Below are 25,102 nucleotides of genomic sequence, written 5' to 3' on the forward strand. Positions count from 1 at the left end.
TCCAACTCCCGACTCCGACTCCGCAGACCTAGCAGGGCTGCGGAGTCGACAGATTTTCGGTGACTCCGACTCCGACTCCGGCTCGGGTTTCTAAAATCGACTCCGACTCCGACTCCGACTCCGGTCACAACTGTCGACTCCGACCGACTCCGACTCCGACTCCGACTCCGACTCCGCAGCCCTGACCCTGACCCAAATGACCTTTGACCTGTGACCTCTTTTCCGAGACCATGTTTGGCCGGAATCGCGATTCTGCGTATGTCGGCTCGCAACAGCGGCGCGTTTGCAAGCTTTTCGTGGTTTCAAACGTTCAAACATGTGATTTGATGTTGCTTCCATGCATTAGGGTGGGTGTCAAGGTCACCTGAAGGTCAGGTCAGGTCATTGACCTTTGGTGACCTCGGGTGAAATCGGCTCACTTTTTCGAGCTGTACATGTTTCTAGGCTAGTTTTTGGAGCTGAATTCGAATTTAGCAACCATTTGAACATTTACGAAGTAGTTTTGGTGACTTCGTAACATGTTACGAAGCTGTCAGAGGCGGTTGACACGTACTACGAATACCCGTCACGATGCCTACTGGTTGACCTGACCTGACCTGACCCGACCTGGTCTAAATGCTTAAATACATCATCTGTGATCAAAACTAACACGATATTCGTGATTGGCACCCCGAAAACCCCCTTAGCAGCCACAATTTACGACTTTCTAACAGGTCCCGATTTTCCCGACTTTGGGTCATTGACCTGACCTGGAAGGTCACCCAATGACCTAGGACCTTAAAATTGGGTATCATTGGCTTCCTCTCGTCACGGGCAACACGCTAGTTTTTTCCGCGAAGCTCTAGCTCGATCAGGGGCCAAACGGCAAGGGGGGGTCCAACCGACCCCCCCCCCCTACACATTAGAAGCTGGCAAACGCCGCACACATGCGAGGGTTAAGTTAACGAATCAATGCTTTTTTAAGAAAACAAAGTCAAACTGGAAAAAAAAAACATCAATGCCTATATAGTATATATCACAACATATGCTCTTGCATGGTACTGAAATCGGCAAGATGATCCGATGGGTGCTGGAGAAGGAAATAGTATCATTGTTTCCTTATCATTTTCGCAGACACGCTTATCTACCTGTACCTGGACAGAAGCTGCGAGATCTTCTAAAAGACGTGGTAAACCATTGAATGATCATGACCATGAATTTCAAATGTACGATGAAGCATAAAACCAGTAAGGCCGTCAAGTTCCAGCTGTTTTATATTTGAAACAAAAATAACAAATCGGGACCACATCATTGCGCATTTAGGGGGTTCTATTTGTTTCCTTCAATTTACACTTGTTTGTCGTTGACACTTGACAGCCACGCCTGACAGATTGCTATGGCATTATGTTTATAAGAAAATCCATTTTTCGCGTTTCATCGTTGACAGTCAAGCCTGTCAGATCACTATCTCATTTTGCCTGATAAAATATAATCAAGAAGTGTAGCTTTGCAATTACAATTTATATATGTCCTCGTATTTAAGAGGAACATTTAATGCCACTGCGAAACATATCCGATAGTGCTGGCCAGCGTCATAACATTATTCTCCGGCTCTGGACTGGCCTGGCAGCTTTCACATGTCGGGCACGTCATGTCTTACCAGACAACCCCATCTAATATGTCACATCAATCTCTCAAATCTCCACAGCACGAAACGATACCGTGTCGGACACAACTCGCCAAAACTGTGCTGGCCTACCAATGTGTTCATGAGGATCGAGCTGCTCGTGTAGGCAGCCTATGCTCGGCAGTAGTTTTGGCCTGCTTGCATGACTTTGAGAACCTCACCAGCTAAAACCGTGGTCATGGGGCCGACGGTCTCGGCCACTCCCCCTGCGGGGCGCGGCGGCGGCCTGCCAGTCCTGCCGGCCGGCCATTCGATTCAATAAGGACCGATATAGCGGAGCTCTGCGGTCCGCGCCGCCGTTCGTCACGGGAACAGCCACGGCGAGGCCGTGACACCGCCTTCATAGATTCACAGCCGGCACTGACGAGAATTTGCGATGAACATCTCTGGCTAGAGCAACGACTCTGTGGCTCGTTTGCATGAGATAAGCGCTGGTGGTGTCGTCGGCTTTTTAGTTTAGTGTACTGGTCTCACGTCAGTTTACTTGTCGGTTCTATGTAAACCGGTCATGGATGTGCCCTTGTCAACCAAAGTCGTTAGTGGATCCGGAGAATGAAATACGGTTTGGTTTTTAAAATAGCCCACATCGATTGATGGTCATTATGGTTAAGGATTTCCGGCCATTTCCTTGCAAATTGATGAGGGCGTTTCGCCAGCTTTAGTCAGAAAAGTTACTGTACCTTCACAAGAATATCTCAAGTTCTAGTATCTTTAGTTTCATGACCAGCAAGCAGGAACCGAAACTCACTGACCAGCTATTTATAATCACCGGTGGTTTGCACTCGCACTCTTGATTCGATAGCCTGAAAAGCAGTCTCAATAATCCAGCAACAGCAAGCAACTGCAGATGCCCCCCCCCCCCCCCACCTCTCTGCAGACCACCACACCGAAGGAGCACCAGCAAGACGATCCGGCGACTGGCCAAGGAAGTTAATAATAAAACGGAGCGAATCTACGCGGTCTGGCCTCAGAGCAGGCTGTAAATTCGATGCGGCGCATATCTACAATATTGACGGCGCCGACGAAAGGGGTAATCTCCGCTTCTATGGGTTTATAAATATTGGATCGGCGAACACATCTGGATGAAAGGTATCTCAGCTATTTGATGCATCTCATATTTGATGTTTTCGTGTTGTGTAAAAATATTTGCAGGGTATTGGGTTGTTGTACAATGGCTTTTGAGACCGCTTTCATTTCTGCTTATCAATTGGGTGAAGCTTTTTCATCAGCGCAAGAGCTACGAACTTTTCATGAATGGCGAACAAGTTTTTTTTTGGCGCTGGGTGCATAAGTAGTTAATACGACAAATTTATCGATTCGCCAAGCAATCGGTTGATAGCAATATCCAACTACAATTATGTTTGGTTCTAGTGCAGAACCCTACGTTTATTGGCATTTACTGGGAGTTGAAGGCGCATATTTTCCCATTTCTGCAATATTAACAACACCAACCGCAGCCCTTTTGACATGCCGTCCGCCTGTTTGACTCCCATGGATGCGAAATCGTCCAGGCTGGCTCGATAGCCGCTCCAGTCTGTGCGCCACTAGCCGACCATCAAACTGAGGTCGGCTGCAACATTTCCGCCCGACCGGAACAGCGGCGACACTCTGCAATAGCTTCCGAAACAGCTGGGAACCGCCGCCGACATTCCGCAAAGTCGGCAGGCCGGCTCTTCCAGCAGGCTTGATCTCTCCTTCGTCTATGAATTCTTCATGGTGTCGCGTTCACCTGCTGACACGACCACCCCCCCCCCCCCTCCCCGGGTAGAGAGTGACAGCTGATCCTGTCACAGTCGCTGATGGTCGCCAGACAGACCATGCAGACCAGACAGACCAGACAGACCAGACAGACCAGACAGACCAGACAGACCAGACAGACCAGACAGACTAGACAGACCAGACATGCCAGCCGGACCAGACGGACCAGACAGATTAGACAGACCAGACAGAGTGGTTCTGTGTGGGCTTATGTCACCAATGGCATGTTTGCATAGTTTGTGTGCCGGCAATGGCACATGCATGTTATGTTGGTCGCGAATGGAACGCATTCTAATGCAACACATACAATGACGTAAGTGTGTGAGGCATATATGCTTTATATAGATTGCCTGGTTATTCAAATTCCGTCTAGAAAGATATTGACTTGGTTATGTAACTAGATATGTATGAATCTATAAACTCACTTGCATGCGACCCATACGGATCCTTTTACATGCACCCGCAACGTATCCCGGCGGTCACGTGGCGGAAAAGACTATCGATAGTGGTACATTTCCACAAAGAACATGAGCGTCCACATATCAACCACGTTTTATCCACATGGTTTCCACACCTTCTACACCACACAGCATCCCCAGCTTCCACGGAGCTACCTCACATAATCCACAGAGCTTCCACAGAACGTCCACAGAGCTTCCACAGTCGCCGCTCGCTGTTCGTTCCGACTCGTTGCGTCCCGCTCATTGATCAGGGCTGTGTCACGGCGGTGCACGCCCCTTTCCGTCCCTCACCGGACGCCCACGGTGGTCGTTTGTGCCCAAAGAACGTGACCTCGGCCCGGGAGCTGCGGGAGGGAGCTGTGGAGGCTCTGGGGTGAGGATAGGAGAGACCAGCGAGGCGCAGTAAGAGGAAGAAGTGTCGATGGATGGTAAAGATTCAATTCAATGCTGGAGGGCCAGTATGGGGTGCTAAAAGGGAACGATAAGGATTGAGGATAAAGGAGAAAGCTATTGGAGTTGAATGTTGGGTGATGGTGAATGAATCTCTCGGGGACGACACGCACATGAAAAATTCCACGGACGTTCTGGGCAGTGCAATGTCACCTGTAGGTATGTGGGTACGAAGGCAATAGGTCAACGCCAAATTATGTCGTGTTTACTCATATGCCTTCACAGTTAGTTCTTGCAATCAAAACGCTATCAATTAATAAGCCTCTTGTAATAAAACCTACGTAGCAATTACCCAAGTTTTCAATAACACCGCAGAAACAAGCTATGGCCGTTGTTTTCAGCAACTTGCACCATTTCACAACCTAAATGAGTCTATTTTGCTGTTCAATGCCATAAAAGCAGAAGAACACCGCATGTAAATCACTTAACTTTGGAAAATTGGATAAGCGTGCGTAAAACCAGTTAAGCTATGCAGTGTGTTTCGCATTAGAAGACAAAGAAGCTAGACAGCATTTACACTAATGATATACGCAGCACATATAACTTAGATTATAAATGATCGTTATACAATGAGAAGAATGCCTTTTTACATTATATTATGATCGTTATACTATAATAAATGCCTTTTTACGACATTATATTATGATCGTTATACAATAAGAAGAATGCCTTTTTGGTATTCTCACAACATTGTAATACAACATTAGAAAAGGGATCAAAATGACATGTGTTGCCGCAACCACGCCATGCACGCACCTTGCCATTTTATCAGCAGAAGTGCCTGAGTTTACATTTCGCAAATATTTCCCATCAGCATACCGCGCGCCCGAAGGGTAAGAGCTGGAGGGGGGGAGGGCGTTTTGGAGAGAGGACTGACCTGTTTCCTCCACGTGATCGCTGGCTGAGGGTTTCCCTCTGCAGTACACTCCAGGGTAACGTTGCTCCCCTGGTCGGTGATCAGCTGACCCGATTCGGGTACGGTGGTCACCTTTGGTGAGTCTGTGGAAAGGAGATTGAGTTAACGTTACAAACGGCACAGGACGGAGCATCGCTGCTGGAACTGCTTGGATGTGTTTTGGATTACACGGCAGCTATGGGATGAGCCAGAGCCAACATTTGTTTTGATGTAGTTTTCTCAACATCTTGCATATCACAAGAAAAGTATTTCAAGCATTCATGTTCAATATTCATAAACATTTCGTAGAAGTTTTCGACGGCAAAATTGACTGATATCAAATTTATTCCTAGCAAGAAGGCAGACACACTGTCTGGGAACTTCGCACGCAGCGCGTTTGGAAATTGGTAAGTGTATGGCGCGTCCTAGTTCCTACTCACAAACATATCAGTGATGTTCATATGTTACTGAACATGTGTGATGCAGAATAAAAATATAAAGAATATGCCAATATTTTTCGACATGGAAATTTTGTTCACGAGCAATGCGCTGGACAGTTCAGTCATGTCTCGATGGGTTTAGGTATTATGCTGATAACATTTGGGCATACCAATAAAACATTTGACTTTTTACATTGGACAATATTGAACAGCACCATGAGGACACGACACAAACACACCACGAAATAAATAACAAAAATTGGGATGCAAATGTTCTGATCTAAAACACTACATGACATTACGTAACTTTGTGACAATCAGCCATTAAAAGTCACTCTAGTTGTTTGCGCATACCGTAAAGAAGCGCTACATCAGGGGTGACATCAAGCTGGTTATCTCAGCATCTGGTATACTTACACAGCACATCCACCGTATGTGTCAGCTCGATCAGCGGTTTGGACGACACCAAACACGAGTACTGGGCGGCGTCGGCCAGCGTGACGCCGTCTATCCTCAGGTTGTGACCGTCCACCAAACTGAGCCGCTGGTCGCTCTCTATGATGATGCTGCGGGCCGCCAGTACCCGCTTCCCCTGCTGCCACACCACCGGGTACTTCCCTGTGGAGAGAAGGAATAGAAGGAGAGAATGAGTATGGAGAATGAACGAAAATGAGCTGGGTGCCATGGCATGGCCATGGCTGGGTGCCATGGCATGCAATGACATGCCACCCATGCCTTTGGCATGGCTGGGTGCCTGAGATGCCAAAGGCATGGGTTGGAGCGCGCACCTCATTTTCCACTAAGATGTGGAGAAGGTGAATCAGATGCGGTACCCGATCGTTCTACCCTATATACGGCCTTGGTTCTACCTATGTAAGCTGATGACATTTCTGGCAATAAGGAATGAGCTATGCCTTTGCCTATATGGATAAGGGCAGCTCACAATCAATATTGAAAACTTGGCAAAAATTCATCAATTGAAGTGTGAGCCAAAAACTAGATATGAGAAGATGCCGTTAATTGATGCGGGAAAACATAACCTTCCAGGCGGTGGGGGGGGAATTTTTTGCCCCCCCCCCTAGTTTCTAGTTTTTTTCGATATATCTTCAGAAACGCTGCGCCGATCGTCACCAAACTTTCAGTACCCTCCCGTGAATAGCTATTGCACATTGTGACCAAATTTTTTTCCAAAGGCTATGATAGGTTGGCCGCTAATGACGTCAGAGTGACGTCATTTTTGCCATTTCCGACCCCAAAAAAAGGTTTCGCGGGAAGAGCTGTCAGGCCTACAGCTTTAGAGATACAGAAAAATGTTTTAGACATAAGAGGTGTAGAATTAAGAGGGCTACAAAACTGCTTTCTCGGATTTTTGAAATGTTTGGATTTTGACCCCCCATTTTTTTAATATAATAGCCGAAAAATCCAAAAAAAATATGGATTTCGAAAAACCGGAACATATGTGATAGTCCCAACCGCGTTCTATGTACATACCAAATTTGAGATCGATACCTTTTTTGGCCAAGTTATAGCGAAAAAAAACTGTTTAAAATTTATGACGTCAAATTTTCAAACTCAATTCTTAGCAATTCTAGACCTCGTAGCGCAAAAAAAGACCACCATTAGACTCCCCGTGATGAGCTGCATCGAATCAATAACCATTTTATGCAAAACTAACAACTTTAAAATTTGACCTTTTTTGACCTGACCATGACCATGACTCCACCAGAAAGTGACCTACACCGTACCTGATGGTCTTATAACCAACACCATTGAGTTGGAAATGAAATATTGGCCATAAAACATGCATCGCACAACATTAGTAAAGTTGGGTTCATGTGTTGACCCTTGGTGACCCTTATTGACCTGACCTGTGACCTGACCTGGTATGACCAGTCACCTCTAATAGCAACATATGTACTAGACAACTGACACCCTATCGCTGATTTTCGACAAAATGCATTTTACTCGGTGTTATAGCGCTTTCCCTAGATGACCCGTGAACGGTGAAACATTTTATCTTTGACCTGACCTGTGACGTCATCGGTGACCCCGAGGTCAATGAAATTTGGTTTCCGTCAACAAATTTGACAGAGCTATCGAACGCCGTTTGAATTTTCCGGATCCCCAGTAGTTTCGGATATACGGGGGGAGGGGCAATAAAAAATGCCCCCCCCCCCCACCGCGCGGAAGGTGGCCGCGAGGCCCACCGCCTGCCGGGATAAGATAATAACTTAGCAGTTCCGATGAAGTCGAAAAAGAATAATTACCAGAGTAAATCGCATCTGAAAACCCAGCAGACTTGTGTATCGCTTTGGCTGTCTTACTAAGCTAATTCCCATAATTTTCCCAGACTTCTATGTTACGCTAACAAAGCCAATAATAAATAACGACATGCCGCGACAGTATCGATGCTTCTCCTGGGAAACAGTAGTTGGGACGAGAAACGACAAAAAAAAATACGTCGTTGAACGTCGGGATAATCATTGTGAGCGAAGCTAGATCGGCCCTGCGGGAGGCGCGTGATGAGAAAACCTCCTCGTTTGACGCCGGAGCGAGCGACGGCTCGCACACATTGATATCGTCATCACTGTGCTGAGAATACACAGTAGTTCAGGCTAGCGAGAAGTTGCTCTGGGGATAAGTAAAGGTTAAAAAGGCTTCAAAGGCTTCAAAATGCTTAGGAGAGAGGAAAAGTCTTCAGTAATAGCATTGTGGCATAGCTCCTTCGGTTACTTTTGCATTGTTATGCATGACTGCTATGACTAGTACGTCTTGTTTTCTGTTCGAACATATCGAAAGCTCGCAAAGCATTGCACCACGATAACTGATTCCGAAATCGCCTCTTCCATCACGTCCTATCACCGACTGGCTGGTGCCACCCCGTCCCCCCCCCCCCCCTCCGTGTGGCCACTCACCTACGTGCCGAACGCTGCAGGGTAACACCACAGCATCTCCTTCCCTCACGCTGAACACACCAGGCTGAGAGAGGAACTCGGGCCTCAGTTCAGACGGCGACCCCACCTCGGCTATGGCACGGTCTGAAACGACAGAACAGTGTCAGAAATGCAGAGGTTATCAAAAATACAGCACCCATGTGATAACCACGGGCAGACAGACGTGGATGGTGATAAATGAGCGGCGCTGACAGAGGAACACTGGGTTGTAGCGCCAGGCGATTGACAGGTTTGGACAGCGAGAGACGAAGTGTGAGACTGATGAGGGCTCGATTGCGAAGTAAATCACGCTACTGGTCATAAAACTCGTGTGCACTTCAATGCCAGGAGGCATTTGTCTTCCGCGCTCGAACGCTCACGCTCATCAGTGGCAAACTATGATTCAGAGGCAGTTTGATTGATGGAGGTTTTCTAAGTGCAGTCCATTTTTCATCGTACCGGTAGACATAATCAAAACTGAATGACAGAGTCATGAAATTTTCCACAAAAATTATCGAGCCAATACGACTGTTGACACATTTTGTATTATCAAACCAATAAGGTTCTCCAGCATTCCAATGGCATCGTAGCTCGTCCCGGATGCATTCGTGTCACTTTCAATTCGTTCGCGTTCATATCGAACTAGGTCTGTCAAGTGTTGAGTTCAGTTCAGATTCATATCAGCTGGACCGAAGTGCGTCTAAGCTGGTGAATTATGGCGATATTTGCATCACTTGGTAGTAGCCGGTTGCTTCCACGAAAGCACTGTGCGACACTGCGAGAGGGGCCTGCAAGTGACAGGATGAAACCCACCATACACGGCTGGAGGTAGCGTTAGAAGTTTATAGCGCTGTGAAAATGATTCTTTGGAGGCCGCGAGAGGTGCGAGAACGAAATACCAGAACTGCTACAGGACCAGATGAATTGCTCGAAGGCGTCATGCTTTGGAGGTGCTGGAAAACGTGTTGTTACAGAATTCTGGAAGCACGGTAGTGTGCAGCTGCTGGAAGCTACGATGCTAGGAAATGATGGAACGTATAATATTTCGAAACTGCTTGAAGGCTTGATAAAAGGAATTACTAAAAAGTGAGTACATATAATGTTGCAGAGCTGTTTGAGGGCTGAAAAGGACGGCGAATAGCTGAGAGGCCATACTCGGCGCTGTTGGGCAGCCTTTGACCCAGAGTGGATTGGCTGGGCGGGGCACTCTGAGGATCTCTTGAAGACTAGACAGCCGGCTTTTGTAGACACTCTGATAAGCGAGTGATGGATGCCTCTGTTTTGCGATGGTTTTTCCCCTCGAGAAAAAAAGAGAACAGATTGCAGTAGCCTATAGAGATGTCAGTGCTTCTATCGTTTGTGTTTTCACAGAACTCGGCTTCATCAAACATACAAGTCTACTAAACATGCATCGGATCTTTTCAGCTATCTTGATGCTGTTATCCATTAGAGTTTATTGAACCTGTGCAAAGAAATGTTGATGTGGCTAGACTAGAGAATTGACAAACATCATCTTTTCCTGTGACATAGATTCATGTTATCTATGCCTGTGAATAGGTATATTTCGGACACTATCTGGCGTGCGTGACAACAGAACATATCGAGCGCATCAGCCGTTCAAGCGCATTTTTCTTGGCGACCTTTGCTGCCGATATGTTACAATACATTGGACTCCAGGCTCCAGCACGGTCCAACGAAATCCTTCAATCCTGCCAAGCCGACCTGCAAATTAGCCGGGCTGATGACAGCCCAACAGTGAAGTCCCATCGACACGAGCGCAATTAATTAGGCCCGACATCGTTCCCTGCATTGTCTTGGTCGAGCCCCGCCAAGCCGCCGGCGTGACCCCGACCTTCGGACCGCCGTCCCCGCCCGCCGGCGGCGACGGACGGAGGTCGGGCAGCCGCGGCCAGCGACGGCAGCCAGCGGCCGCCGCCGCGGGGCCAATAAAGGTGGACCGCCAGTGCATCAGCGCAGAAAATGACCTTCCCGCCGGCACGCGATCTCGCGAGGCTCGTGTGACCTGACGTAGCAGGGCGACTGGTGGATAGAGTGTGGTCGAGGAGGGGCGTGGGTGTTGTCGATGCTGCTCTCCTAGCCGAGTGCTCGTGAATATGAGGTTTGTTGTTTCACTCACGATAGGGTTCGGAGATTCTCACGCTTATAATTTTGAAGGAGGATTGGTGGTTGTGCGATATGCATGGATATTATGTGTTGCACAAGAGTGTCGATATTTGTAAAGCAGCGATTAGTTTCACCCATAACCATTTTCTATAATTACCCCGAAGCTGTATAAAAGTGGCCTAGGGTATACGACCTTAGCTCATTTAGCTTAGTGACCATAGCAAGGAACTTGAGGAAGAAGAGCTTCATCTATTTTGAGACGAAGTTATATTTGCCTCTGGTGCATGGTTTCCCGTATTAATATTGTTAATTGCTAGTTCAAGTCGTGTAGGTACCTGCTCTCCATTTACAGCAATACCTTTGACAAATGCGTTCAAAATTAGACCATCTGGAACTAGAACGAAGCTCTGGAAGAAGCATTTCTGCAGTCTATGTACAGCCGTTTTCCTAAAACCGTTGTATTAAGGTCTATTTCTGGGCTGTTGTTTTCTTCTTGGGTGCTTTGTAAGATTTTAGCATTACGCCCAGTTACATTTGGCTATTAAATTAACCCTCGCCCGCACATGGGGGGGGGGGGTGGTTGCCACCCCCCCCCCCCCCCAGGTAGTCTTTCTGCTCTGCACTCAACATTTTTAAAGCTAGAAGGCTGATTTTTCGTATAGCTGCTCCTCTATCCTTTCTTCATGTCCACTGAAAATTTCAAGTTTCTGTGATTTTTGGTTTTGGAGATATGACCTTGTTTTTCAGGTCATGTCATGACCCAAATGGCCAATTCTCAACATCTTGCGCTTGCCATGGGCCTTGTGAGCTTTTGACACCCTGATTTCGGCCTTTTTTGCCAGTCTTACCTCCCACCTATCATGGAACATGTTGTTCGGCGATGTACAGGGGTCAAGGTCAGGGTCAAGGTCAACCTAGGTCATCTAAGATAATTGCGTTTTAGGCAAGCTGAATTTACTTTTTGTGAAGTTTTTTGACTGCATTTTTGGTAAAAGCTTCTCAGATCATGATTTCATGTAATATGGACCCAAAAACAATCGGTGCACACATCAGTATACACACAGACACACACAGACATACAAACACATATAATTGACATTGACCTAACTTGACCTGAAATGACCTCAGCAGCAAAATTCTGGTTGGGTAGTGTGACAAAGAGGTTCTAGCTAGCTTGGCACCAGAAAACAGCATCGTCATCGGTATTTGATAAGCAGCGCACTTGATATCCAACGGTGACCCAAAACAGCAATATTTTTTAGTTTGACCTGACCTGGAAGGTCAATGACTGACCTGAGAAGGTAAAACTGGGTATCATTGGATTCGTCTCTTCCCAAAGAATCTTTTTGGTCTTTACCGCTAAGCTCTATCTCCAACAGGAACGAAATGGCGCGGGGGGTGGCAACCCTCCCCCCCCCCCCAAGTGCGTTCTAGGATGGGAAAATGGCATGTGCGGGCGAGGGTTAATCTTGCAAGGGTATTTACTCAACTGAGTCCGACTGTATAAAATCAAGCCAGGAAATAAAATGAGTTTCCGTATTCGTAAAAATACGATCCAGTAAAACGCTACCAACAAACACTAGTGAAATAAAACCAGGTCCAACCACACATATGCTCCTCTCTTGTAGTAAGTGGTCGGGCCCCGATATAGAATGTTCGCTGTCGGGTGCCGGAGGCATGTGGCGGCTGGCGAGCCCGTCAGAGACGCGTTCACTCCAGAGAATGGCACTCATTCGGGCCCGATGGGCGCTAACGTCTCGCACTATGATACCGGCCCGGCTCCGGCCTAATTGGGCCCACCGAACGCCATGCTTTTCAGCAATTTAATCAGACCCTTGGAAGCCGGACGGGGCATTACAAGTCCGACGACGGCAGCGCAGCGCATCAACTAAGTATGGGGTTAGAGAGCCGAATGGCCTCTATTCGACCTAGGTAGCAGGTGGTTTTCGGGAAGTGCTGGGCGGACAAATGTGCAACATCCATTGATCACGATGGAGTTGGTAACAGGCAGCCATAATTTTACACTTTTGACGTCCACAACCACTTCGACACTATGTCATGAATTCTCAGTTGGGATTTGTAGCAGCAAATTGAAACACTGGTAAGTGATATTGCTGGAATAGTTAATTCGCAGACTTCTGTATATATGTACATAGATAAGTCTGTGGCTGGTGAGGATTGAATTGGCTGTGTACCTGACACTCTAGCTAACCTAGCTAAACGTAGACGCATGCGAAATTCAATGCATGGTTAATGGGATTCTGGACCCAAGAAACGCATGCAATATTGCATGCGTTTCTTGGGTCCAGAATCCCATTAACCATGCATTGAATTTCGCATGCGTCTACGTTTAGCTAGGTTAGCTAGAGTGTCAGGTACACAGCCAATTCAATCCTCACCACTCGGCCCACCTCCCCTGTTTGTCACTCTAGGGTGTTATCACCAGACATGTGCTTGGATCCGAGAGCTGGATCTATGATCTCAGTGGATCTCTCGACAAAATAGAGGGGTTGGATCTATGATCCGAGTGGATCTCTCGACAAAATTCAGGGGTTGGATCTATGATCCGAATGGATCTCTCGACAAAATTTAGGGGTCGGATCTATGATCTCTGTGGATCCAGCGGGCAAAAATTTGTGGAGTACCTATGATCTGTATGGATCTCACGACAACATGTAGCCAATGAAACCCTTATCCTACATAATTGTAGACCTTACAGTGCAATACAATTGAGAATTATCACTTGTGGACATGGTTATTGGTTAAGACCACTTGTAATCATTAGGTATCATCATTAAATTTGAATTTAAATAAACAACATTTGCTACTTTTTGTGACCAATTGTAACTTTTTCATGACAGCACTGATGACAATCTTATCAACAAGCTACAGCCACTTAAATTCAATGAACAAACAGTACAGACAGATGCAGTGGCAGCAGGGCACTGCAGATTTTCATTTTGGTCCCATTCTTTCCATGCAACGCCAGTAGGGCTATATGTTAAAATGCCAAAATCTATGGGGGGCACTGTACCCTGGTGCCCCCCCCCCCCCCTGTTCTGCCACCTATGGACAGATGTTAGGAAATCAAACCTGGAAGCCAAATAGGTCAGTTTTGTTAAAAATAATCCAGCAATCCACTTCTGCCAGGTTTAACTCACCTGATGAAATCCCAATCCAGAATGTTCGTATGAGCTATCAGCTATTAGTATGTGCAACACAATTTCGATTTAGTAAGAATAGCAACCAACCTCTAATACTTTCCTAATACAATTACAAGTTCAAAAATGGCATCAACTTCTTCAGATTATCTCAGTTGGGCAAACTAGACTTTTGGAATCAAAATATGGAGGCATCAATATTTTGATTCTGGTGGGAGGAGTCATGACCAAATATGGGCATGGAATCAATTTTTTGATTCATTTGGGTACACTTTTGACTTCAAATGTATCGTTACGGTTGAAAAAAGGCCCATGACGGTGAGATTTTTCTTTAAAAAGGTAGAAAAATGTGGTAGGTTTGCAAAAAGTGTTACCTCAAAACTAAGAAATTGTCCCTTTGGCCTTGTGAATGGGAAAAAGACAGAGCCACTGTCCATCACGTAAAAGCTGTTTTGAGGAAATCACACTGTATGTTATTTTTGTATCATGAATCACATACTAAACAATCAGTATTTGTGTAAAATGCCAAAATGAAATTTTCAAACCCCTAATTATCATTGTTGTAGTGCTTTTATATTTATTATATGGTTTTTACCTGTTGTTTCAGTTTTTGTATTCTTGACATTTAAAAATTGTGAATTGTTATCAAATGTAGTGAAGGTAAAGTACAACAATGCTATAGGTATCTGTTGTGGTGCTTAGGATACCACTAAATGAGAATAATAGCAAGATAAATGTTGTATTCCTGCAAGTCATTGTTCCTATCTGTTAACATTACCTGTGAATCAAAATAATGATTAGCCAGCTGATGGGGAATCAATATTATGATTATCTGTTTAGAGTGAATCAATTCCTTGATTGCCTTTCACTACCTATAGAATTCAAATTGTTATGATAGGATCAATATTGTTTTGCTTAGGAGATAGTTCCAGCATTTCTGTTCAAGATCAGACATGCTCCTTCTTGAAACACTCTCTTATTTTTATGTGATTGGTAAGTTATAAATGGTCTGCATTTATGCCCAAATATGGTCATAAGGAATCAATCTTTTGATGCCTCCATATTTTGATTCCAAAGGTCTAGTTTGCCCAACTGATCTACTTTTGGCAACGGCCACGTGTGGTGCCATGTGCTGTGCTTTTGTTATGAGAGAGCCTCCCAAAAAAAAGACAAACTAAATTCACAGCTCACGTTTTGGTAATGCGGTTTTATGCGGTTCTGAAACTCAGTTGGGATTTGTAGCAGCAAATTGAAACACTGGTAAGTGATATTGCTGGAATAGTTAATTCGCAGACTTCTGTATATATGTACATAGATAAGTCTGTGGCTGGTGAGGATTGAATTGGCTGTGTACCTGACACTCTAGCTAACCTAGCTAAACGTAGACGCATGCGAAATTCAATGCATGGTTAATGGGATTCTGGACCCAAGAAACGCATGCAATATTGCATGCGTTTCTTGGGTCCAGAATCCCATTAACCATGCATTGAATTTCGCATGCGTCTACGTTTAGCTAGGTTAGCTAGAGTGTCAGGTACACAGCCAATTCAATCCTCACCACTCGGCCCACCTCCCCTGTTTGTCACTCTAGGGTGTTATCAGTTATCACTGCCGGCGGCCCGGCCGTGTGTACTTTACTGCCCCGTTCTTCTCTCCCGTCCCCTCTCCGCCCCAGCCTCCAACCCACGATGGTCGCTGCGCCGGTCTCCCGTCCGTTTCCCGCTGGCCAGAACCTCAGTTATCTTTGTGCGATAACTAACCGTTCTGTCCTTAGCGCTCACTCCCGTGCTTACCTCCCAGCGATGCATGTCATCCATTTGGCCATTTGAGGCCTGCCCTCGGTGCCGCCTGCCCGGTGCCGGGCGGCGGCTCCTGTCCTTACGTCCTCAAACACGCCAAAAACCGCCAAAACGGAGTGACCTGTAGGTGTTTGCTGTATGATGGGCTGATGATCTGCCGGCCGGCCCTCTCACACTCTGTCTATGCCGCCCTTCCTTACGTGCTCCAGGAGGGGCGGCGTAAAGTGGCCTGCTCAGTCAGGCCCGGTCGCGGCCACGAGACGACCGGCAGTTGGCAAGGTTGGTGGGTAAACGTAACTGATCACACAATGGGGGTTGGGCTTCGACTCACCTCTGTCACTTGGTTTGGTTGGAGTTTTACAGCGCCTGGTGGAGGGGGGGGGGGGGGGCGGGAAAAATCGCTTAGGGAAGGTAAGAGCGTCGCCGCTCTATTTGCCGAAGTGGACGCGCCGCGGCCGGACCGGCGGTTGGGTGAGGGCGGGCGCCCTGTAGCACAGACAACGGTCCACGGTGGGGAAGATGGCGTCTCGGGCGGCCGGCCCACTTGCCGTCTCCTCCGGCGGGCTGCGACTGGCTGGGGAGCGCGTGTTTGCAGTTGCCTCGACAATGTAGGATAGTAAGGGGGAGAGCAGCCGGTGCCCGAGTAAAACCAGCGTTCGGTGTGCGTCAGAGCAATAGGTTGGCGGGGGTTTAACATCGGTGTCCGATTAAGCCTGCACTGGCTCGTCATATCAAGTCAGATAACGTGGGGTGGGTAATGAGGGAGGGGAGGGGAGCTGCGCTGAAGCTGACCCACGGAGCCGTAGAGCGCCGGTGGGTGTCATCTTACGATGGACACACACGGAGTGGGTCTCTAGGCGGCGAATTCGGCGACATGGGTCAGGAGGAGACAGAGTCCGGTCGCTCGCCCGTCGATGCGTCCCCGTGGTCGCCCGGCGCTCCGTGCGACCGCGGTACACCGTCTGCGGGGGGGGGGGTGCCGTTGTCCCGGCGTTCTTGACGGCGGTGTCTGCTGCGTCGGCTGGTGTCCTCGCTATTAGCACTGGAGGGGCTCTGCCGCTGTCGTTTCCTTGTTCCGGTGCCACGGCTACGGGTAACTCATCGGACGCCCCTGCGCCGTCTCTGCACGCCTCTCTCGCTGTCTGAACTGTCCGCCGACCCGCTGTCGGTCCCCGACGAGCTGCTCTGCCGTCGGCGGTGTTGGGCGCGGACTGTATGTCTAGGTCCGATGGCGCACTGGAACCTGTGGTCTGTTGGTTCGTCTGCGGCCCTTATCTCGTGTTTTGACGGGCCGGGACCGGCCAGTGCCGCCTGCGTGGCGACGGGCGGCCCGTCTCCCCACGTGCTGTTTGCCGAACTCATGGCCCAGTGCGGGTGTGTTGGCCGTGGGCCCTATCTCTCGCCTGGCCGCCCGCCGGCCGCCGCAGGGCCGGGCGGTGGAGACGGGATCGGTGTCCGATTACACGGGGCCCAGTGGCCAGTGTCCCGCGCAGTGCCCGCTGGTCTCGCGGCTGGCCGTCGAGGCGCTGCGCAGCTGGGCGCTCCGGGCGCCGCCGCTCCCGTCCTGGGGCGCCCCGCGGGGCCCTCATGTTGGCTTCCCAGGCCCGTGGCCGGGAGTGAGCCTGTCACCGGGGGCGCAGGAGGCCCAGCTCCGAACATCGCCAGTGGCAGGGCCGGGCGTTGGCTGGCCGGACTGAGCTGCTCCATTCCTACTCGTATGTGACGGCGAGACGTTAGACCATGAAGTGGGTTGGCCGGTCCGAAGAAGACGTGCGGTGCCGGGACAGCAGTGGTCCTTGTGCCGCGTGTATGCGGCTGGTGGGCCCAGGGGGCCTGTACATGCCGCTGGCGGTCCGTGGGAATGGTGTGAGCAGCTGGCGAGCCCGTGAGGTCTGCGCGGGCAGCTTCCGGTCCGCGGGACCAGTACCTACTTACGTGCGGCTGGCGAGCCGAAGCGGCGTGGGCGTGCAGCCGACGGTCCGTGGGACCGGTGTGAGCAGCTGGCGAGCCTGTGGGGTCTGCGCGTGCAGCTGTGCGGTCCGTGGGACCAGTACTTACGTGCGGCTGGCGAGCCGAGGCGGCGTGCGCGTGCAGCCGACGGTCCGTGGGACCGGTGAGAGCAGCTGGCGAGCCCGTGGGGTCTGCGCGTGCAGCTGTCCGGTCCGTGGGACCAATACCTACTTACGGCCGGCTGGCGAGCCGAGGCGGCGTGTGCGTGCAGCCGACGGTCCGTGGGACCGGTGTGAGCAGCTGGCGAGCCCGTGGGGTCTGCGCGTGCAGCTGTGCGGTCCGTGGGACCAGTACTTACTTACGTGCGGCTGGCGAGCCGAGGCGGAGTGCGCGTGCAGCCGACGGTCTGTGGGACCGGTGTGAGCAGCTGGCGAGCCCGTGGGGTCTGCGCGTGCAGCTGTCCGGTCCGTGGGACCAGTGCCTATCTTACGGGCGGCTGGCGAGCCGAGGCGGCGTGCGCGTGCAGCCGACGGTCCGTGGGACCGGTGTGAACGGCTGGCGAGCCCGTGGGGTCTGCGCGTACAGCTGGTTGATATAGTTGCACACAGCAATATGTATAGCGACATATATACCCGGTGACGACTGACCGCGCTACGGGCTGCTCCCTCAGCCCGCCGGTACGACGGTGGTGGTGGCTGGTAACAGCCAGTGCAAGGGGCGCGTATGGGGCTTCTAAACGCGGCGGCTAGCGGGTCCGTAGGATCTAATGTATGCAGCCGGTGGTCCCTGAGAGCTGTGTGTGCGACTGGCGGGCCCGTGGGGCCTAATGTATGCAGTCAGTGACCCGTGTGGCCCGTGTGTGCGGCTGGCGGGCCCGTAGGACCTAATGTATGGAGCCGGTGGTCTGTGGGACCCGTGTGTGCGACTGACGGACCCTTGGGGCCTGATGTATGCAGGCGGTGGCCCGTGAGACCCGTGTGGCGGCTGGCGGGCCCGTGGAACATAATGTATGCAGCCGGGGGTCACCCATGTGTGCGACTGGCGGGCCCTTGGAGCCTAATGTATGCAGCCGGGGGTCCGTGGGACCCATGTGTGCGACTGGCGGGCCCTGGGAGCCTAATGTATGCAGTCGGCGGCCCGTTGGACCCGTGTGTGCGACTGGCGGGCCCGTGGGCCTAATGTATGCAGCCGGTGACCCGTAAGACCCGTGTGCGGAACTGGCGGGCCCGTGGGGCCTGATGTATGTGTCGGTGGCCCATGGGGCCCGTGCGTGCGGCTGTCGAGCCCGTCGGGCCTAATGAATGTATCCAGAGGCCCATGGGGCCCTTCTGTACGTCAGGCCGGCCCGTGGGGCCTTGCGCGCGGCCGGTGATCCCTGAGACCCATGCTCGCGGCTGGCGGACCCGTGGGGTCTAGCGCATGCATTTAATAGCGACTAGAGTTGCAAAGTTTCCCTACCGCACTACCGGCATGCCGGTAAATTTTCACTACCGCAGGTTTTTCGTGGTATCTGGCATGTCTTGCCGGTAGCATGCCGGTATTTTTGATTTTGCACAAAAATAGAAAATATCAGCAGATGGTTTAAACTTTAAGCACTAAGAGGCTATCAAATTATAACCAGTATAACGCCTTTTGGGGCGACTAACGGAGCGAGCGAGAGGGTGGGCCTTGCACGTGCGAATTGCGAGGGGGTACCTCCAACTGACTTGTGCAAGGCACCCTACTAACTGGTCTCTAGCGATGTGCCAAATTTGGGCACAATCGGCCCAGCCGTTCTCGAGATCTGGAAGCGGCACCCTGCACGTGCGCACGTGCAAAATGGGTCCCAACTGACTTGTGCACGGCACCCTACTAACCGGTCCCTAACCGTGTACCAAATTTGAGCGTAATCGGTCCAGCCGTTCCCGAGATCTGGAAACGACCCCTGCACGTGCGCACGTGCAGCAGCACCCCAACTCTGGCACATGTATATGCAGTGCCTAGTGGGTGCCTACCTACATGCCAACTTTCAGCGCAATCGGCCAAGTAGTTACCGAGATATTGCAACAATTACAAAACTGACACCTCTTCGTTTTGCACGTGGCACGTGCATAAGGGGTCACCCACATGCATCGGGAATAGTCCAATACTTGGTAGAAGGAATGAAGCTACCCTACAAAAATTACCGCGTGTAAATCGGTCAAGTGGTTGCTGAGATATAAGCCTCGCAAAAGCGTGACCACGGCCGGCCGGCCGGCCGGCCGGCCGGCCGGCCGCTCATACTCAGAAATTTCCGTTAATCTAAGGAAAGACTACGCTCGCTTCGCTCGCTCCGTAATAACAGCAATATTAGCCACTGCAAAATACATTTTGTGGTAGAAGTTACATTGCTAAGGGTAGGCATACCTAACACATGGACCTCAGCGATTCACAGGTTTCGTTATAATTAGGATTGTCAAGAATCTACTGTGGTCAATAAATGGAAGAATACTCATTCATGCTGCAAAAGCTCGATCAATCAGTAAGTCTAATGGTATGTAATAGGTAAAATACAACAAAGTAAATAAATGTTCATGACAACGTTCCCTAGGGGAAAAGGCAGAATCAAAACACCACAAAACACATTGTTTGGAAACTGGCCTTGAGTCCTGAGATGTGGTCTGAGATACTCTACAAAGTATTTGACACTGAAAATCCAGCTGAAAAGGCTGGTATTAGGAAGCCCTGAGCCTGACTTTGGTCCCAAAAATGAAATGAAAATCAAATAAACTGGCATTTTGTCTCATCTTTACAAGAAAACACAATATGCATACAAAATAAACAAAGTGGCGCAGAATGGGAACCAAGGATTGACTTTTTAGATCTTCTCTCCCCTGATGGAAGGATGTAAGATGATGACGTAATATTCATTCGTATGCCTTTTTGGTTTAATTCCTGAAAGGAAATGAATTTTCTTGTAGTGAATTAAACTCTCAATGTTGATCACATCAGAATTAAATATCGTTTTGGATCATTTACATCAACAAATCATTTATGAGGCAGTTTGCTACAGTTCAGAAACTTTTTTTGCAGCAATTTAATCAGCTGGTTAAAAGCCTCTGTTATTATGGCGCATCTGTTTCGAAATCTTTCATAGTTGATAACCTTGTGTTTGGAGAGGAAGATTCTTCGAGAAAGCGGGTATTATATCGTTTTTATGCATATTATTTGGTGACTGTTCTCAGGACAAGTGAGTTTTTCACATTTTTCAAATGATTCGTATCTTATTCATGAGCCAGCAAGCCATGGCGAAAAGGAAAAAAAAGGTGTTGATCTCGCTTCCTCAGGCACATGGCCAAATCTATAGGTACTTTTTATGTTGTGACCATCTAGATTTCAAAAATTTGATTTTGGTTGGTAGGTTCCTGCAAAATTTTAGGAGAATGTGGAATAGTAGAACACCTCTGAAATGTTGATGTGATTACTGCTAACTTGAACTGTCCAGTCTTCAGAAACAATTCAGTACTTTAAGTTCTTTTTGTCATTGCTTTTTTATGCTTTTTCTTACTGCTTTTTTGCAGGCAATACCTCTTTGATTACAGGTGATATTTTAACAGTTATAGACTGGAACTGAGTTTCAAAATTGTGGGTATTTGTGGGGCCAACTGAGTAAAAATCAGCCTGCTCGTAGTTGGGGTTGGACATTGGGTGGCTGCTGGGTGGGAACTGGGATGGGTACTGAAATTGCCAAAGTGTGGCATCTCTTGTAGGGGTAAGCTAGAATCAACATTGCAGGTTTTTTTAGTATGCCGGTAATCTGGTGGTGTTTTTGCTCGGGTCGTGGTAGCATGCCGGTATCGCAGAAAATTTTTGTGGGGCGGGGCGGGGCCGGTAGCAGCCTTTGGGGGAAATTTTGCAACTCTAATAGCGACACTGTTCACACCCAGAAAATGTGCCCGGGGACGACTGACCCCGTCTCGGATGGCTCCCGGCCCCCTAGTACGGCAGTGGTGGCGCGGTATGGCGGCCACTGAGTGCAGCGTGTGTGCCGTTGGGTCTTCTGAAGCGAGGCTGGTAATGGTGCCGTAGCGGACCGGGGCGTCCCGTCGGGCGTCGTCATAACCCGGGACTTACTTGGAGGTGGCTCCATTTCCGGCTGTTGGACGCTGGTCTCCTGGTACCCCTCGCCTCACCACAGAGTATCGTCCGTCCACGCCTCACCGCACAGCGTCGTCTCCTCTCGCCCCCGCGCGGCGACTGACTGTCTGTGAGGTGCCGCGGTCGGCCCACCTCCCCTGTTTGTCACTCTAGGGTGTTATCACTGCCGGCGGCCCGGCCGTGTGTACTTTACTGCCCCGTTCTCCTCTCCCGTCCCCTCCCCGCCCCAGCCCTCCTCCAACCCACGATGTCGCTGCGCCGGTCTCCCGTCCGTTTCCCGCTGGCCAGAACCTCAGTTATCTTTGTGCGATAACTAACCGATGGGTCGCCGACTGACGCCGACACGGTAAGTCACTTCCGTCGGGTCCGGCCGACGCACGCAACCGACCCGGCCGACGAGCGTGTCGACAGCGATAGGTCGTCGGTCCGACATTCCTACCTCAGCTCCAGGAGCGGCAGATATTTTGCATAATGCCATAGAACAAGCTCGAGAGAACCTACGTATGTACTCAGTGACATTGCGTCCCCACACGTTAGAGAAGCAATGAAAAATAAGATGACGGGACCTACCAAATATTGATCAACATTATCGTGAATGACGGGGAAGCGCATCTCCCTAACAAAATGATCGGAAGTAGAAAATCGGACCAAAATCTAGGGTCATAGTTTCTGGGGCTAAGGCACACCAAAGGCGGATTTCGTTGCTTTTCTAGTTCAGGTTCATTGCGCTGCGGGATCATTATCTTTCTGCATGGCGATCTTGTGGAACGGAGGAGAGCTATTCGTCTGCCAAAGGAGCTCCCTTTCGTCGGCTGGTGGCGGTATCTCACCGTGTCGTGGCTCTGCTCTCGTCTGGAAATGGTGCTCTCTCCGCGACTCTTTCGTCTGGCTGCAGTGGCATATCGTTGATGGAAGTTCAAGAAGTGGGCTGGTCGAATTGAATGGCTCAAGATCTAAAATTGTTACAAAACCAATCAGCTGTGGTTGAATCAGCTGAATCGATTTTTAACGTCACGATGATTGAATCATTGCGATACACCAATAAAATTGACAGTTGGTTTGCCTCACCCTTGGAAATATGTGACTATAGCTAAGATCGCGTCGTATAAATTGACTCAGAACTGCAGTCTGCAAAATGTCATGAAGATTATAGAAAGTCCGTGTTGAACGCTTAAATAAACCGTTTCGTGTACCACGTTGGTGCAGGTTTAATCCACCACCGGACTCCAAATTATTGTGTCCACCGGGCTGTCAGTAGCGCCAATTCATCTTGAGGTCATTGTAAAACAGTGTACTGGGAAGGGACGTCACGCTGCCTCAGTGATGCCCGCGGGGCCTGTGCCTGGGCAAGGTCGGCAGAGGTGGAAAAAACCGCCTACTCTGCTGCGGGCGTATGCGACAGATTCACGTCCTAACTACGGGTGTACATGGGACAGAAACTTGAGACGGCATATTCCGTTCATTTTATGAAAACTAGTTAAAAAATCCCATTGCGGTAGCAGAAAAGGCTACCTTACCCGACACCATGCCTTTACTCAACGTCATCCAACATTGCGGTGCGACTATGATTTAGTGATTTAGTGGCGCTGTTCATGGGACAGGGGGGGGGGGGGTAGGAAAAAACCTGCTGCTCGCAGCAGCCTCCATTGCCTTCAACACGGCGGGTAGGCGGCGAGCCGCCTACGGACTGTCCCATGGGACAGGCTAATTTCGTGGGACAATTCTGTCTGCGAATGCGGCGCATGTGATTCATTTTGCGTGAAGTTCATAAGTATTTCAATTTGTTGTGTGCCTGTCAAGCCAGAGCCAACTAGACTTGGATGAAATCTTGGATGAAATGGTACCACCGTCGAGAAGAAAGGTGCGATGTGGCTATGCAGGCTGTGCATACAATGGAGAGTCAAGATCCCTGAAGAGGCACATGAAGCTGAGGCATCCTGGATTGCCCATTCGCCTCCAGAATGATGCCTTTGGAGAAGGAGGCAGATGGCAGTCATGGCGAGGTGCTACTAACGTGAATCTGCTGGAGGATATGAATGGTAAGACCTGGAAAATGTTGAGATATTTTGGACAGTACTCAGTAGTTTTTGTTTCACTTAGGTCAGGTGCTGGTTAGAAAAAAATTCTTATTTTAGACTTGTTTTTATTGTTATTAGCTATCGGTTCTCAATTCAGCGTAGTTCAAGTCATTACAACAGAAAATTTCAAACTATTTGCCAATCACACCCTGACCTTGTTCTGAAGATGGAGGTCTGTGTCATTTGTGTTCCTGCACCTTAACCACTTGCCCGATTAAGTGTTTCTTGTATGTGGGGCTAGAAATTATAAAAAGGGGAAAATTTCAGTACTTTACATTGTCTTGTCATGAAATGGTCACCTCCAAGCTCCAACCAAACACAAGCCAACTTAACCCAATGATAAACCTAAAACCTGCAATGGAAAGTACGCTGACCCACAATTAATTAGTCTACACTGTCCTTATGGAACAAGAGGTACTCAATGATGTCTCCTATTAGTTGCATTGCAGAAGTGGTGGATAGGTATCTATATTTTGTCAATTGTGATCATGCCGGTGTGGATACAGGTATGGTTGTCAAGACTCTCTAGGAATTCTTGGCCTACGTTTTGCATTGTATAGGTATTGTAATGGTTTTCATTTGAATTCATTTCAGCAAGCTTCAATGTGCAGGTGGCATGGTACAATTACACAGCTTTTGTATTAAAAAAACATTAGTATGAGTGCAAAAAGGCCAGTCCACAAACAAAATTGTTAACACTAGTTTCTATCATGCTTGTCAAAATTTCAGAAATCATTTAATTGCATGCTCAATGCTCATTTTAGTTGTTTGAAAATTGAAGATATTGCCCTTGTGGCCTAGGATAATGGGGTTGGCAAGACAAAGAGTGTTGTTAAATGACTTCAACAATTGCTGTGGTTATCTATAAGCTTACAGTACAGGACACATGTGTATTGTGTAAATACTAAAACCACTAATGCATGTTCAATGCTTGTCATCTTGCAGGGGTTGCAGACTCTCCTGATGACCCAGCTGGTCTGCCAGAGCAGCCAGTCATTGCAGTTGACAACACAGCCACTGATCAGCCAACTGGTGAGCTGCAGCCTGGTAAGTGCACTGAATACACATGCTAGGGTGTTGCCACATGCTCAGTTTATCATTTGCAGGGCACATAATGCTTATTGTTCTGTAATTGCTTGACTTCTCATGTATCTTCTCTTTTATTTTCAGGATGCTTACCAACTTATCTGCCTATTTGCATACTGTTTGTAAATATGCTAACATACATATCCAGCTAAAAACAATGCATCCAAAATGCTGTCCTCATTCTC

General features: G+C 48.9%; 1 protein-coding gene across 3 annotated transcripts in view; it reads right to left on the reverse strand.

Annotated features, from left to right (window-relative positions):
* LOC122372220 (protein amalgam-like) overlaps window positions 1-21,830 on the reverse strand; it is a 67,920-nt gene extending 46,090 nt beyond the window's left edge. For all 3 annotated transcript variants that reach the window (XM_043349143.1, XM_043349142.1, XM_043349141.1), the window contains exons 1-4: window positions 21,730-21,830; window positions 8,586-8,708; window positions 6,088-6,288; window positions 5,213-5,334 (exon numbers count right to left, since the gene is read on the reverse strand). In XM_043349143.1, the coding sequence (XP_043205078.1) occupies window positions 5,213-5,334; window positions 6,088-6,288; window positions 8,586-8,708; window positions 21,730-21,745 (462 nt within the window). In that variant the 5' untranslated portion in view covers window positions 21,746-21,830. The remainder of the gene's footprint in view (window positions 1-5,212; window positions 5,335-6,087; window positions 6,289-8,585; window positions 8,709-21,729) is intronic.
* Between the last annotated feature and the right edge of the window lie 3,272 nt (window positions 21,831-25,102).

Source organism: Amphibalanus amphitrite, unplaced genomic scaffold (assembly GCF_019059575.1).
Source record: "Amphibalanus amphitrite isolate SeventyFive unplaced genomic scaffold, NRLGWU_Aamphi_draft 001332F_arrow, whole genome shotgun sequence".
Taxonomy (NCBI): Eukaryota; Metazoa; Arthropoda; class Thecostraca; order Balanomorpha; family Balanidae; genus Amphibalanus; species Amphibalanus amphitrite.